The sequence below is a fragment of the Neodiprion virginianus genome, chromosome 2, assembly GCF_021901495.1.
Source record: "Neodiprion virginianus isolate iyNeoVirg1 chromosome 2, iyNeoVirg1.1, whole genome shotgun sequence".
NCBI classification, from domain to species: domain Eukaryota; kingdom Metazoa; phylum Arthropoda; class Insecta; order Hymenoptera; family Diprionidae; genus Neodiprion; species Neodiprion virginianus.
The window spans coordinates 28,622,736-28,636,098 of NC_060878.1; the positions used below are offsets into that span (position 1 = coordinate 28,622,736).

The 13,363-nt window shown below is 34.5% G+C and overlaps 1 protein-coding gene across 10 annotated transcripts in view; it reads right to left on the minus strand.

The window, feature by feature from the left end:
• Positions 1-562: 562 nt before the first annotated feature.
• LOC124298443 (centrosomin) overlaps positions 563-13,363 on the minus strand; it is a 31,524-nt gene continuing 18,723 nt past the window's right edge. For 5 of the 10 annotated variants that reach the window (XM_046750456.1, XM_046750457.1, XM_046750454.1 and 2 more), the window contains 14 exons: positions 12,476-12,714; positions 12,182-12,353; positions 11,803-11,942; positions 10,465-10,875; positions 10,201-10,392; positions 9,734-10,081; positions 6,173-6,280; positions 4,752-6,029; positions 4,150-4,437; positions 3,827-4,051; positions 3,546-3,749; positions 3,221-3,455; positions 2,968-2,985; positions 563-1,292 (listed from right to left, as the gene is read on the minus strand). In XM_046750456.1, coding sequence (XP_046606412.1) covers positions 1,081-1,292; positions 2,968-2,985; positions 3,221-3,455; positions 3,546-3,749; positions 3,827-4,051; positions 4,150-4,437; positions 4,752-6,029; positions 6,173-6,280; positions 9,734-10,081; positions 10,201-10,392; positions 10,465-10,875; positions 11,803-11,942; positions 12,182-12,353; positions 12,476-12,714 — 4,070 coding nt within the window. In that variant the 3' untranslated portion in view covers positions 563-1,080. Of the gene's footprint in view, positions 1,293-1,853; positions 1,960-2,951; positions 2,986-3,220; positions 3,456-3,545; positions 3,750-3,826; positions 4,052-4,149; positions 4,438-4,751; positions 6,030-6,172; positions 6,281-9,733; positions 10,082-10,200; positions 10,393-10,464; positions 10,876-11,802; positions 11,943-12,181; positions 12,354-12,475; positions 12,715-12,798; positions 12,918-13,363 lie in introns of all 10 variants that reach the window. The other 5 variants (XM_046750460.1, XR_006906807.1, XR_006906808.1 and 2 more) reach the window with 5 other exon arrangements.

The window sequence follows — 13,363 nt, forward strand, 5'->3', positions numbered from 1 at the left end:
GGAGCGCAGGATCCATGAAGTAGAGAACCCGGTACTGGAAATTTCCGGAGCGCGATTTTCATACGTCCGCTCTACTGCGCGGTTGTCTCCAGACTTAGGAATTGGGCTAGCTGATTTTAGATTGGTGCCGTTAGGGGAAAAAAATTTTTAGGTGACGTCACTTTCTGAACGTCAGAACAATTGAACATCCAAACTTTGGTTTCGACCTTTAATACTATGTATGATGTATGATATGATATATAATTATTTCAGTTTTTACATTTCAGACTGAAGATATATTCTTCGGTCAACGGGTCAGCTAATAACGCTGCCGTTCTGCGTCAGTTAGATGATTCTATTGTCTGAGATTTCGAGTCTTCTTAATCCGTTTAATTTTCCAACATAGTAAATTTTCATTCATTTTAATCCTAGCTGTTCATCGAATTTCAATACGAACAGTTTGATGGTATGTTCCAGATAGTTCTTGAGCTCCAACACCGAATTCGTTCCTTTCTCGTACTTGATACTTATAGAATTGATTTTATATTTCAAAATGAAGCAGTATAATAGGAGAAATATATTATAAAATGCAAATGTCAGATATTTTATTACATGGGCTATTTACAGATGCTATAATGAGATGTATAGATGTAGTAATATATACAGTTATATATTTATTCACATTTTTTAACTCCGAGATGCAGTTATAAGCAATCACGCAATGTTTTCAAAATCTTTTATTATGAATCCTTACTAATTTAACTAATTAGAAAAAAATACCTATTTACAAATCTCAATGCATACACCGCACATCACATACATATATTAAAGAAAAATGTCTTCTTTACAAAAAAGAAAAGGAAAAACATTGCCTAATAGTGGCACGATAAGAAAATATGTTTCATTACATACAATACAATACGTAGTAATAATCATCATTCATCTCAGTCGCTTCAGTTTAGATATGAAAAAAAAAGAGAGATCATTGCATGCTCTAGCAGGCAACAATGCAACGTATGTATAGTAACAAACAAACAACAATATACGAGTAACATCACGCTTCGTTAGATTTTTCATTACTTGATATTCAACTTTCAATTTTCAATTTTCAAACGACTCTTCGTAAGTCCTAGTTTTTTTTAATATTGTTTTTGTTATCATGAGCTGCTTAGTTATAGCCTTTTCAACATTTTTTTTATTTTTATTCGATGCAGAAAGATGCTGAAATGTATCTTCCAAAGCTCTTCTAGTTTTCATCAGTCGTCGCTTCAGTGCCTCGTTTTCCTGCTTCAACACTTCCATTTCGTTCAGACCTGCGCATTAATACAATGTTCATTCATTTTGTTTCATTCTCAATTCTATCCGTATATTTTCAACATTAATGGGTTACTTCATATTTGGCTGGCTAAGCTATAGAGAGTATCACTGTGGAATGTTTTCTTTTTTCATTTTCGTAAATACAAGTATCACCAGGCTACTTCAATTTCAGATAAATAAGTATTAACTTAAAGTGTTAGTACCGATTTAAACAGGCATTTCCGTATTCATTCAAATTCTCAGTACTTTTATCAATAAATAAAGCTTTGTAAGTCAACCCGGCTACTTTCTTGCCTGGTCATCGAAAAATGTAAGTGCCTTGTAAAGCTCGACGACTATTGTTGAATTCACTGAACTGTATGAGATATACAAAGCAGTTTTACATTGGACGTTTCATGAAATTGCTTTAAAACTCCTTTCTGAGAGTAAAAATTGTTGATTTGCTGTATGAGATATACAAAGCAGTTTTACATTGGACGTTTCATGAAATTGCTTTAAAACTCCTTTCTGAGAGTAAAAATTGTTGATTTGAGAATCGTAGAAAACCACCACAGTACCATTGATATGCATATTTGTTGTCAGATGAACCATTCTCGAGATAAGTTTGCTTGGATCAAAACTGATGCATTGGTTCCCCAATCACGTAGATTGACAAAAAAATCTCTGTAACATACTTGAGTTTCAGGAAAATCATAACCGTGTGGTAAAGAAGTAAAAGAAAAAAAGAAAAGAAGAAAGCAGCCTAGTTGACATAAAAGCAAAAAATAATGCTCTCTGACCTAGCCACATACAGAGAACTAGTTCTTATTACAAAGAGATTTTCCTAAATTTAACAAATGTTTTGTGATCTTTAATTAGTTATCATGCATATTATATACATATAAAGCAATTTTATATGCACAACTGCAAGTGAGATTTCAGAATGCTTAGTAATGGAAAAATATATATGATTGATGCAAGCTTTATAATATTAGGTATGTAATGGTTGACCAGTGGCGATAGTAAATACATAAATAATAAAAATTACGTGTGGGTATACTTGAAAAGAGGGTATAAGACCTCCAGAACATGGATTCCGCTGGAACTTCCAGAGGTATTTCTTTGTCCCAAAATATAGCGCTTCTTATGTGTAGCTTAATCCATTTGGTCGTTCTTCGCTCCGATTCAAATTCATTATAGTAGCCGTTTAATGAGTGGAATGCCCTTACAAAGAAATCCTGTTGTGTATTTTTGCCTAATATATTAATTTCCATTGTCCTCGCTTGAAGTTTCGTCAACAGGTTCTCATAGATTTACAAGTGTAAATGTATATACTATGAATTCAGAGCCGTAGCAAAGTATGAACTCCCGATTTTCGTACAATCTGATTCAAACCAAACGAAGGAAGACCCAATGGATACAACTACACATTAAAAGCTCTATATTTTGCGACATCCATAGAAGTTTCAGCAGAATCGGTGGTCCACAGGTCTATTACTCTCCTCTTCACTGATGATCAATCAACAAGGAAATATTTTGTGTAAAATGATACCTATGAACGTTAACGTTTCTGATTGCACGTTTCACGTTAAAAGAATTGTGTACGTAATTCACAATTAATTGGGAGGGATAAAATATGTTATAATCAGTGCCAAAAGCATAACGTTGAACTTAACTGTTCAGAATACATACTACTATATGTATGCCCACCTATAAAATTAAAATTAAAATAATTAAACAATGCAATAAAAAATGTAAATCTATTAACCTGTCTAACACATGAATCCGCGGCATACTTCAGTAATAAAATATTATATCCACACATGTAGTCAAAGAGTTAAATTACATATTTATATGAAGAATTGTAATAATTATGTAAGCGAGATAAAAATTGAATCAACTCATATGTATCTGTGAACTTTAATAAATAATACAATTAGGCTACCTTCTGTAGGCAGCGGGCTTTCACTGTCTAAATCTCTGAGTTCTCGGCTTGTATTACAGTTCTCATCCTCGCTGAGAAGATTTGTCATAGATTCGGTTATTTTCAAAGTATCTTTCAAAGGTCGTGTTGTAGTCGTTAGTGCCGCATCGCTCTCGATTCCTAAGTCAGGGGAACAGCTAGACTTACTACGACCCGTAAGATTCGGATAATTTATTGGCAACCAATACTGAGAGCCCTGATACAAAAAAAAGAGGAATTAATTTTACAAACGTGGAATATGACTGAATAAACGAGAGGTTAATCTAATTAATACATGTAAACTTACGTTGTAGGAATGATATTCTTGGATTATATCGTCACAACTTTGTTTAATCGTTGTGTCAGTTGGAATGGATGAAATACCACTCGAACTTGGCGCGGAATCACTGGCCTCGCAAGTTACGACATGTCTTCGTAACTCTTTGTTTACCATTTCCAATTCCTGCATACGTGATCGCTGCAAATCGTTGACTTGATTCAGGTCTGCTATCTAAAATTTTTGGAAACAATAACGTTTGTCATACTAAAATATTTAAAAACCGTAAAGTAAATTTTTTGTGTACATACCTCTTTGGTATATTTCTCGTGCAGAGACCGTAGTGCATTATCATATCGACTGTCGTTTTTTCGCGCATCTTGTTCCAGCCTCAGCTTTTCATTGATCAGTTTTGTATTTTCAACAAGAACTTGGGAGTGAGAAAGTGTCAATTGATCGATTTCTTTCGTTATTGTTGCCAAATTCGTTTTAGTTACCTCCATTTCATCTTCCATTTTTTTAATCTTTGTTCGCAGCTGTTCAATTAAAAATATTCAGGATAAAATAAACCTTATATAAATAAACTGTCTCAACTATGTGGTAATAGTCATTATTTATAATATTTAATTATTACCGTGTCATTTTCTCTATTGAGCGCTGTTAGCATTTCACAGGTTTGTCTCTCAGCGCTTTCTTTAGAATGTAAAAGATCCGCCTTTTGTTTAGTCAATTCAATAGCCATATCTTCAACCTCCGATATCTTTTTCTCCAATTGTGCTTTTCGTATGCTGTTTTGTTTGCTTTCTTTTTTCAGTGTGTAGCATTCATTCATTCTTTTTTCTAGCGACGCCTGCAATTTTTCACAAAATCTCTGTGAATGTTCCAGCTTTGCGATTAAAGGTGCCAATTTTTCGTCGAATCTCTGTTGAAAAACAAGGAATATATTATTTTATTGGTTAGGAAAATTATGTCGAAAATCAAGGGATGGCCAAATTCTATAAGTAAATTATCAAAAACGCCTAATATTCCCTTAAATATATTGGGAAAAACATCCCTGTGCTTAATCTACAGGAAGTAGAGATAAATATAGATGAATTTATTGAGCAATCAAATTGAAAATAGAGAAGTTGAAAAGGCCTGAAAAAAAACTGGGTCAAAATGGGAATCAGAGTCAGAGTTACGAAACTTGCAATAGTCTGGAAGTCTTAATTTTGTTTACACTTCAACAGAACTCACATCATCGAATAAAGTTTTCCTTGCAAGCTCATTCCTGAGAGCATTCAGTTCCGAGTATAACTGATTGTTGGTTTCTTTTAGTTCCTGTATATTACTTGTCTCATCTGTGTCATTCAAGTCGCTCTGGTAAGTCTTATGGTAAGGAACATAATCCATAGAGTCCTCAGAGTCACTAAACGTCTTTGTATACTTAGAGAATCTATGTTTGTTGCTAGTTTTATGATTCAGCTCTTGTAGTCCAATTCTAGCGAGCGAAACTGTTCTGTCTGGCTCTGAAAATGCCTCTGAATCTGAGTGAATCGAATTTTGATTCTTTCGCACTCCCAGTAAATTTTCGGTGTTACTCTTCTTCCCAACACTATCAACTAAATGTTCTTCGGCAAAATGACGTCGAGAAGAGTGATCTCCAACTGCATCACCACCGGGTATTTCTTCAAAAGAGTGTATAAAATCATCGGGTAAAATTTTAGAATCCAAAAATACGTCCAGCACTATTTTTTTATGTTCCATACTAATTATATCTGAATGATTAGCTTTTCTCAACATTTCTTTCATAAATCTGACCAACTCCTTAAGATGCGTTCGCAATAATTCACAATACTTCCGAGCTCTCTCGGTTTCTGACCCAGAGCTTTCAATTTCATTAGTTATATCAGGTTTAGTAATAAGCTTCAACCATTTGAGGTAATCTATTTCCTTTTCCAACTCGTTTCGTTGTTCTAAAAGGGTTTCTAAGTAATTTTTTGTCACTTTTAAGTCTATTGACTCATTTCCATTGACGTAATTCAATTGTACAGCGTCATTTACAATTTTGACTTGTATACCAAGGTCTGACAGTTCTTTGATCAAAGTTGTTACTTGCAATCCAGAATTATCCAAGGCTGATTCAGACCTGTTTCTGCTCCTTTCATGACTATGGGTTGCAGTCATGTGATTATGTAATTTGGCAATCTCTTTATTCTTGCTCCATAATTCTGTGTTGACAAGTTTTTGTAGATTCTGCGTTCGAATTTGTAACTCTTTGCTCAATTGTTCAATTTTTTTATCCTTCTCCTCAATCAATGCATTTTTCAACAGCAGCTCTTCTCGCAGGCTATACTCGTCGCCTAACTCGTTTGTTCGGCAGCTTTCTTCGATTTTAAGACTTGCCTGATTATAGGCTTCCTTTAATTTATCCAGTTCGACAACTTTCTCTGTTAACTCAACGCGTATTGTGTTTTTCTCAGATTCTAAAGACACTATTTTCTGTTCTCGATCTTTCAGTTGTTCTTGTACCTCCTATAAAGTGAAAAAACTTCTATTTCAAACATTACCTACACAATTTCAAACTTAAAATTATCCTATCTTAACGTGGAAAAAAAACGACCATAAATCTGCTTTACTCTATGATAAATTCTGTATTTGTTGGTATTGCTATTTACCTGGGATTCAGCTTGAATCTGCATTTCCAGTTTACTCTTCTCAGCCTTAATAGTATCGATTTGTACTCTCAGGTCGTTAATCTTGCTCTCCATTTCCTCAAAGCGTTGCTGTAATACAGAAAAAAGAAAAAACGTATTTTCCCTGATCAAATGAAACTCGGAAGTAATTTCTCATAAGATGTAAATAATTCGAACTTTATTCAGAAAATTCAATTTACAATACTAGAAATGTATTACAATAGAACATGCACGATTTGAATACTGCGCAATGGTCTAAGGCTAATTAAAGAATTTATTCTTGTGTCAACAAGTCTAGTTTTTAGTTTTCTTTGGCCAACGTCTCGGTGGTACAAGCGTGACAATAACTGGTTCCTGAAAGATTTTTGTATTTCAAAATCAGATTTGACTTAATAAGATTTGCTACCCTCCTTCGTGTGAGTTTTCATTCTCTCGAGTTATGCTGTGTTGTGATAGTCCTATTTCCATGTTAGCATGCGAGAATAAATAAACTTTGATGTAAGTCTGCTTTAGTAATTTGGAATAAAAATTCAATTTTGAACACAAATGGACTGGACGTTGGATATAGTGAATAAGAGTATTTTAGATGTCCACCAATCAAGATCAGGGTTAGAGGCTGTTGCAGGTGACAAAAACGCAAGAACAAAATTTCCGTAAAACCTAATAGACAGAAACTTGGCAGAAACTAAATATCATCGCATCGCTTTATACATGCTGCAATTTTTGGTGCTGATTACCTACCTCCATTCTGACCGAGGCACACAAACAGGAAAACATTATTGCTTATTGGGTCGAATCAAAAGATTAAATACAAATACAACTTTGTATATATTAGTATATCGAGGAATACATACAAAGTTTAAAATATGGAATCGAAAAAGTAATGAATTGTAGCACTTGTGAAGAAATCAACATAATTATAAATATTGGTAATTGATATAGAAGTTATACATTATTACAAGTTGTTTTTTCTCTCATTTACTTCGGTACGCATTTTCTCGTAGAAAATACGTAGAAATAACTTGTCAAGATTTGTACAATTTTGTAACAGTGATTATTTGAAACTTGTACATTCTAGTTGAAAAACTGCCACTGAGATTTTCTTATAGGACGAGTATAAACCTAGAGGAGTAGCCTGCTGCTGGCTGACTAGAGTGATCTTTAAAAGCCAGCGGCATGGACTGCAGGGAATGAGCAGTTGGATTCTATAATTAGACAAAAGGCGTCTCTTCTTTAAGCTTTGCTGTAACTATCTCTGGATTCCAAGAGTCGAACTTCTGTTAAGTTAACGTAATATCAGCTGAGTTTGCATATTTCTCAGATGCAAACAAAGAATAATTGCAATTTAGATATAATTCAGTTGAAGATTATCCTGGAATTTATCTCGCAAGCTATAATAAAATATCTAAAAATAGTATTTAGCGACTTCATCAAAATGTGTCACTATCTGATCCGAATAAAGTAAAATATATAAGGTGATATTTGATAGCTTTGCGCCAAACTTATTATTTTTGAGTAAACATCATTAGAGGAAAAGAAAGACACACACTTAAACACCATAGATGCAGACTCCAAATCAATAAAAATAAATTAACGCGACAAGAGAGAAAAAAAAACAAATTCTGCTTACGATTCATAAACGATGTTGTAATATTTGGTAAAAAAAAAAAAAAAATTCAACACACATGTAATTTATTTAAATTGACTTTAATTGAAATAAATTACCTATATACACAATAAAATTTATTCCAAGCATGAGTCAATTTTTATCAATTTATATCAACACGTTAATAAAATTTGTATCACAACTAAATGATTTAGATCATCACGGCGTTTTTATTGTACTCATACCGTAGACAAAACTGCGCAGCAACGAGGCAGAGTGCACTTTACCCTATGGAGGAAAGTCTAACGTTAATTCTTCATACAATTCAACTATCAATTACACAGCTCCCCTTAAAGAAAGTGTACATCAACAGATTCTACTGTACAGTTGATAAAATATTTATTGATTTTTTACCCATTTTGATTTAGTATTCATTTTTATGATCGATAAATTTTATTTAGAAAGTATAATTTGTTTTCAAAGATTAATTACTCCTCATTAGAGTTTTCAGTAACAATTTGCATGTAGCCTGCCAAAAGATAAATATTGAGCCACGTTCCTGCAATAGGACATGTAGTGCTAACAATATTTCTCAAGTGGGCAAATATTTTCGCAAGGCATATTTTTATTTTAACACTAAACTGTCTCAAGCAAATTTTTTCACAAGAGAGATCGAGCGGAACCTCATTACCAAATTTGTCTAATCCTTGGAAAGATTATAAGCTCAAGATCTTTGAAATGTTACTTCTCATACGCAAATCAGGTCAGAGTAAAATTATGATATTTGAATGAGGAATATGAGTGCAAATTGTTGCTGTAATAGCAGTAGTATTATTTCGATCTCGAGATGGTGATACCAATGACAAAAAGGCATTATGTGCAATTTAAAAAGTGCTGCCATTAGATGTAACATTTTGTTACAAAAATCTGGAAGAAAATTGTTTCCAAGGCCAAAAATCAGGTAGAAATGAAACTGTTATTCAGAAAGAACATTTGATGTCATTTCAGAGTTCAGTGATCCCTACGCAATACAATAACGCAATGCTTGTCCATGTCATTTACAAAACTACAGCATTGCCCTCGTCAGTCCACTTTTAACGTCACTATTCCCATTGAATATATCGTCAAAAAACTGTCTAAAAATACTTTATGAAAATATTCTATTGTTCCAAATTCTATTGCCTAGAATGTGATAAACATCACTGCCTAAGAATGTAATGAAAGCACCTTTTTATTAAATGTTTGTCATAAAATTTTTATAGACAATTTTAAATAGTATCAGTTTTCAAAGTTATTCAATGAATGGCAAGCCTACAGCTTATGTCAGTTACTTTCACTTCGACTGTGTTATAAGAATCTACATAATACCACAGAGTCTCACTTTTAACAGCATACATATACTGGGAAGAAACAAAACTGTAATAAAATTGAGGGGTTGAACACTTTGTTTGAGGAACATAAATCCTTCATCAATACGCTCTTTCAAGTTATGTGTATAGCTGTACAACTGACATAAAAAAAAAGTAAACAGCAAGAAGCACAAAAGTAGAAAAGCGCAGAGCATGCAAATATTTGCAGTGGTGGAAGAGGTAGAAGATAGCGGTGAAGAAGAAGAAGAGATGAAATGAAATCAGTGTTTCTGAAAGAAATAGAAAAAAAAAGACGAAATATACCAGCTAATAAATTAGAAAAACATTTTTTAACAAATCATCTTTCTGTATAAAGTATGTGCATCACGCAATATCTACATTATACGAGACTTGAAGTATTGGAAAAGTCAAGATATTAATGACGAAACGGCATAATCTACCAATAAGTCACAATTCATTGATCCAATCCTTGATGAATAAAAAAATGTATCAAAATAAACAAGATAACCTACTCTCGCGAATTTAGACATATTGGACTAGAGTATAATAAAAGGATTTCATAAAGACCTGATTGCATGGGTCCCGTTCCGGGTCGTCAGACATCTCACTGGTTAGATCACGTCTAGCTGATGGGACTCTGCGATTAGACTTTGTGCAATCCTGACTCCTCAGTCTGCTCAGTTCAACTTCTAATTCCATAAGTTTGCGATCTTTTTTCACTAATTTGTCCTCCAATTGCTGTTGCCTTTCGAAAAAACCTTGAATCGTTTTAAGTGCCTTTTCGTGATCCATAGTTAGCTTCTTGTATTTTTGATCAGCAGCCTCAACAGTCTTCTGAGTATTACAAAGTTTCAAAGTTAACTGCTTGTTGGCTTCTTGGTGTCGCTTCATCTCACTATCACGTTCCTCGAAATCCTGAGAAATTAAATAACTCAATAACACCAAAAGTAGAAAATTTTACTCCCATGTTGATGCACAATCTCCAGCATTAAATTTAGACGAATCGTTTATGACAGCAGAGCTGTTTTCTGTACCTGTGAACTGTGCCTGGAAGACTTTTCTTTGTTTGGCTCCCAGTCGACAGAAGTGTTTTTCTTATCTAGACTCCGTACGCAGCTCAATCTTTGGCCCATCGTCGTTTGCAGATGAAAATCATCAACAGAGTTTGGTGTCGTCGGGCTCCTTGGCGGCGAACAAGTTTTAAGTTTTGTGGAATTGCATTCAAACTGAAAAAACAATGAAAATATGGTTGACTTAGGTATCTGGATAACCAGTATTCCTTAAAGCTGGTAACACACCTGCGACAGAAGAGATTTGTGCTTGTTTGTAAGTTCTATCAGAGCATCGTCTCTCGTCTTGACTGAAGCCCTCAACGAATCAACTTGTTTCTTTCTCTTCTCGCAGTCATTGGTCAGCTCATCACACGAACGAAGTCTTTCCTCAAGCTGGAGACTTTTTTCTTTAATGATTCTGTCCTTTTCTAACAACTCACTCTTCTGTTGCTGTGACAGGCTTTCCCACTTAAATATCTGCTCTTCCAACTGTTTGACTCTTTCCCTCAGTTGATCGATCTCCTGATTTCTCTGTTCGATAGAACCTTCCCTAAGTTGAACCTCAGCTTCAAGACGCTCCTTCAACTGATCTCTCTCACTCTCCAATTCCAAACCCCAATTACGTTCTTCTTCAAGGCTACTAGTTATTTGCTTCACCTTTTGAAAATTAAAGAACAAGTTATAGTTATTTCAATTGAAATGACTGGTGACGTTGATTGTTTGGAGTGGGATATTAAAATGCTTAATTATTAATTAAGTATTTTCAGCTTTTATATCAATCACATCTTCACCTAATTTCACTGGATATTTTCATTACTGATATATCAAATATTTCACTATTTACAAGTAAACATAAATATGTAGACAAGTTTATTTAAGCACATGAGGTAATGTTTCTTTCAAGACTCCATATTTGTACTGACACAACGCGTGTCAGTTAGAACTTCACCAGTAAGGGAAGGAGCCCCACTACTAATCACCTTTGACCTCTGTTCTGCTATCTTTTGTAAACATTCCGGCTACAGAGAACTGTCTATTTACACGAGCACAAATCTAAAGGGCCAAACCTGAATAAACAGTAGAATATTTGTCTGCTTCAAGAATTGGTTCATTAGAGTACGCCCTCTAGTATTCTCTTGTTTATAATCAAAACTATTGTGTAAATTTCTCAACTGAATTTTACGCCGCTAGTAGGAAGTTGGAAAATAGTACTATACCAAAATTAAAGATTAAAGTCTCAACAAATATTCACTACACCATCGCCAGTACAGCTCTCACATCGCCCGGCTGGAATAATAAGAAACTAACTGACTGAACAGTGACAGATCTGATAAAGGCAACTTGCTTCCGGCAGCGTGAAGGAAATGAGCAATTCAGATAAAAAAAAAAGGAAATATATATGTCAGCAACTAAAAGCCAATATAAAATGAATTGTGAATACCCATTGTGTGTCAGTTGAGAAATTATGGTAACGATGATAAAGATATTAAGCATGTCTTACATTCCAAAATCACAATATTTTTGCACTAACTGCAAAAGAACTAATAAAAGTCTAACGATATTGAGTATATTACTAGTTTTTACCTCCACTTCCAAGGCCACGACAAGCTCTTCCATCTGGTGTAATTTTTCTTTATTCTCTATCGATTCTTCTGGCGTGATGCCATATTCTTCTTTATAGTACGCCGAGGTATCGGCAAGTTTTTCTTTGTACTCTTCAAGTTCTGTAAAACGGGTAAAAAAAAAAAAAAAACGATATTTATAACGACGATGGTGCAAATAAATATATTTATTAGAAAAATTGCAGCCTATTAACTTAGTTCTGTACCAAAAATATTATCCATCAGTCTCCCTGTTCAGGACGACAAATTCTGACCAATTAAAAGTCCCGATTAACGTAAGTAGTTTTCTCTGGTACTTTGTTAAAGCGATAATCGTACAAATGATATTTATTCATCCCAACCTTTTTCAAGTTCGGCAATTCTCTCCTTTTCTAAATCAAGCGACCGTTGATACTGAGTCTGGTTACGCGATGACGTTTCTTTCTGTTTTTCGATAAGTTCAAAAGCCTTGGCTGCCTGGCTGAGAAGATCCTGCTTCTCAATCAGTTCTTTTCTCAGTGACTCGACCTCGACCTAAAAACAATGTCATTAGCCACATGTCGAAACAGTAAGAGATATGTACAACAAAGTTGAAATTATCAATAATCGTGGCAAAGAGGAATACAGAAACAGTCTTGAACAAAGGATTGCCTCACCTTAAGTTCGATATTTTTCTTGATCGCATCTTCATCCGCAGATGTGATGCCCATCCTTTCCTCAAGAAAATATATCCGCAGCTTAAGGTTGAAGTTCTCCTTCTTCAGCATGCCAAGCTGATCCTCGTATTCCTTCATTGTTCTGCCTCCGGTCCCTTGGACGGTGCCCGGTACGCCTCTGATTGCGCCGAGTCCAGGCCCTGTGGTCGCCGCCTTACCTGGAGACCTTCCATGTGTGCCTGCAAGATTAAAATTGAAGATGACAAATGCTTCGGTAATAAATTTAGGCAGTGGAGACAGTACGTGGTATGCCTTTATCTTACTATGCATGTTGCTTTGTCAGTTTTGGTTGTTGAATAGAATGAATACCCTTTTAGACCATTTTCGAAATTTCTGAGTCATGTCCTCTGACGCGATAATAACCCGCGAGAATGCTTTTTAGCTGAGTTTCCGAACGATTGGAAGAAAAAGAGAGATTATAAAAAATGTAGAGAGAAAGCTTAGCCCTATCTGTTCACAATATCATTATCTGTACACCGGTACTTTCCTTGATCATATTTTCATTACCACTTTTATCATAATTTTATTTCCATTCTGATTCGTGAAAGCTTTGAGGTGGTGAATTATTTGCGTTAATTATTATCGTCAAGTTATGAGATTTGTTAAATACATGCAGTGTCTGTGAATAAATTTTTGACCGCGATGATAAAAATTTTTACCGAATCCCCCCTACGTTTCGTTTTAATCTTTAGTTGCATAATTTCATATCCCCCTATGTAAAATGACACGATTTATGTAATGGCGTTTCGAAATCTCAAAGCCTCCTTGTTTAACTCACCCTATTTCCTTAACAATATTTATTACCCATTTGTTTATGTTACATGCGCG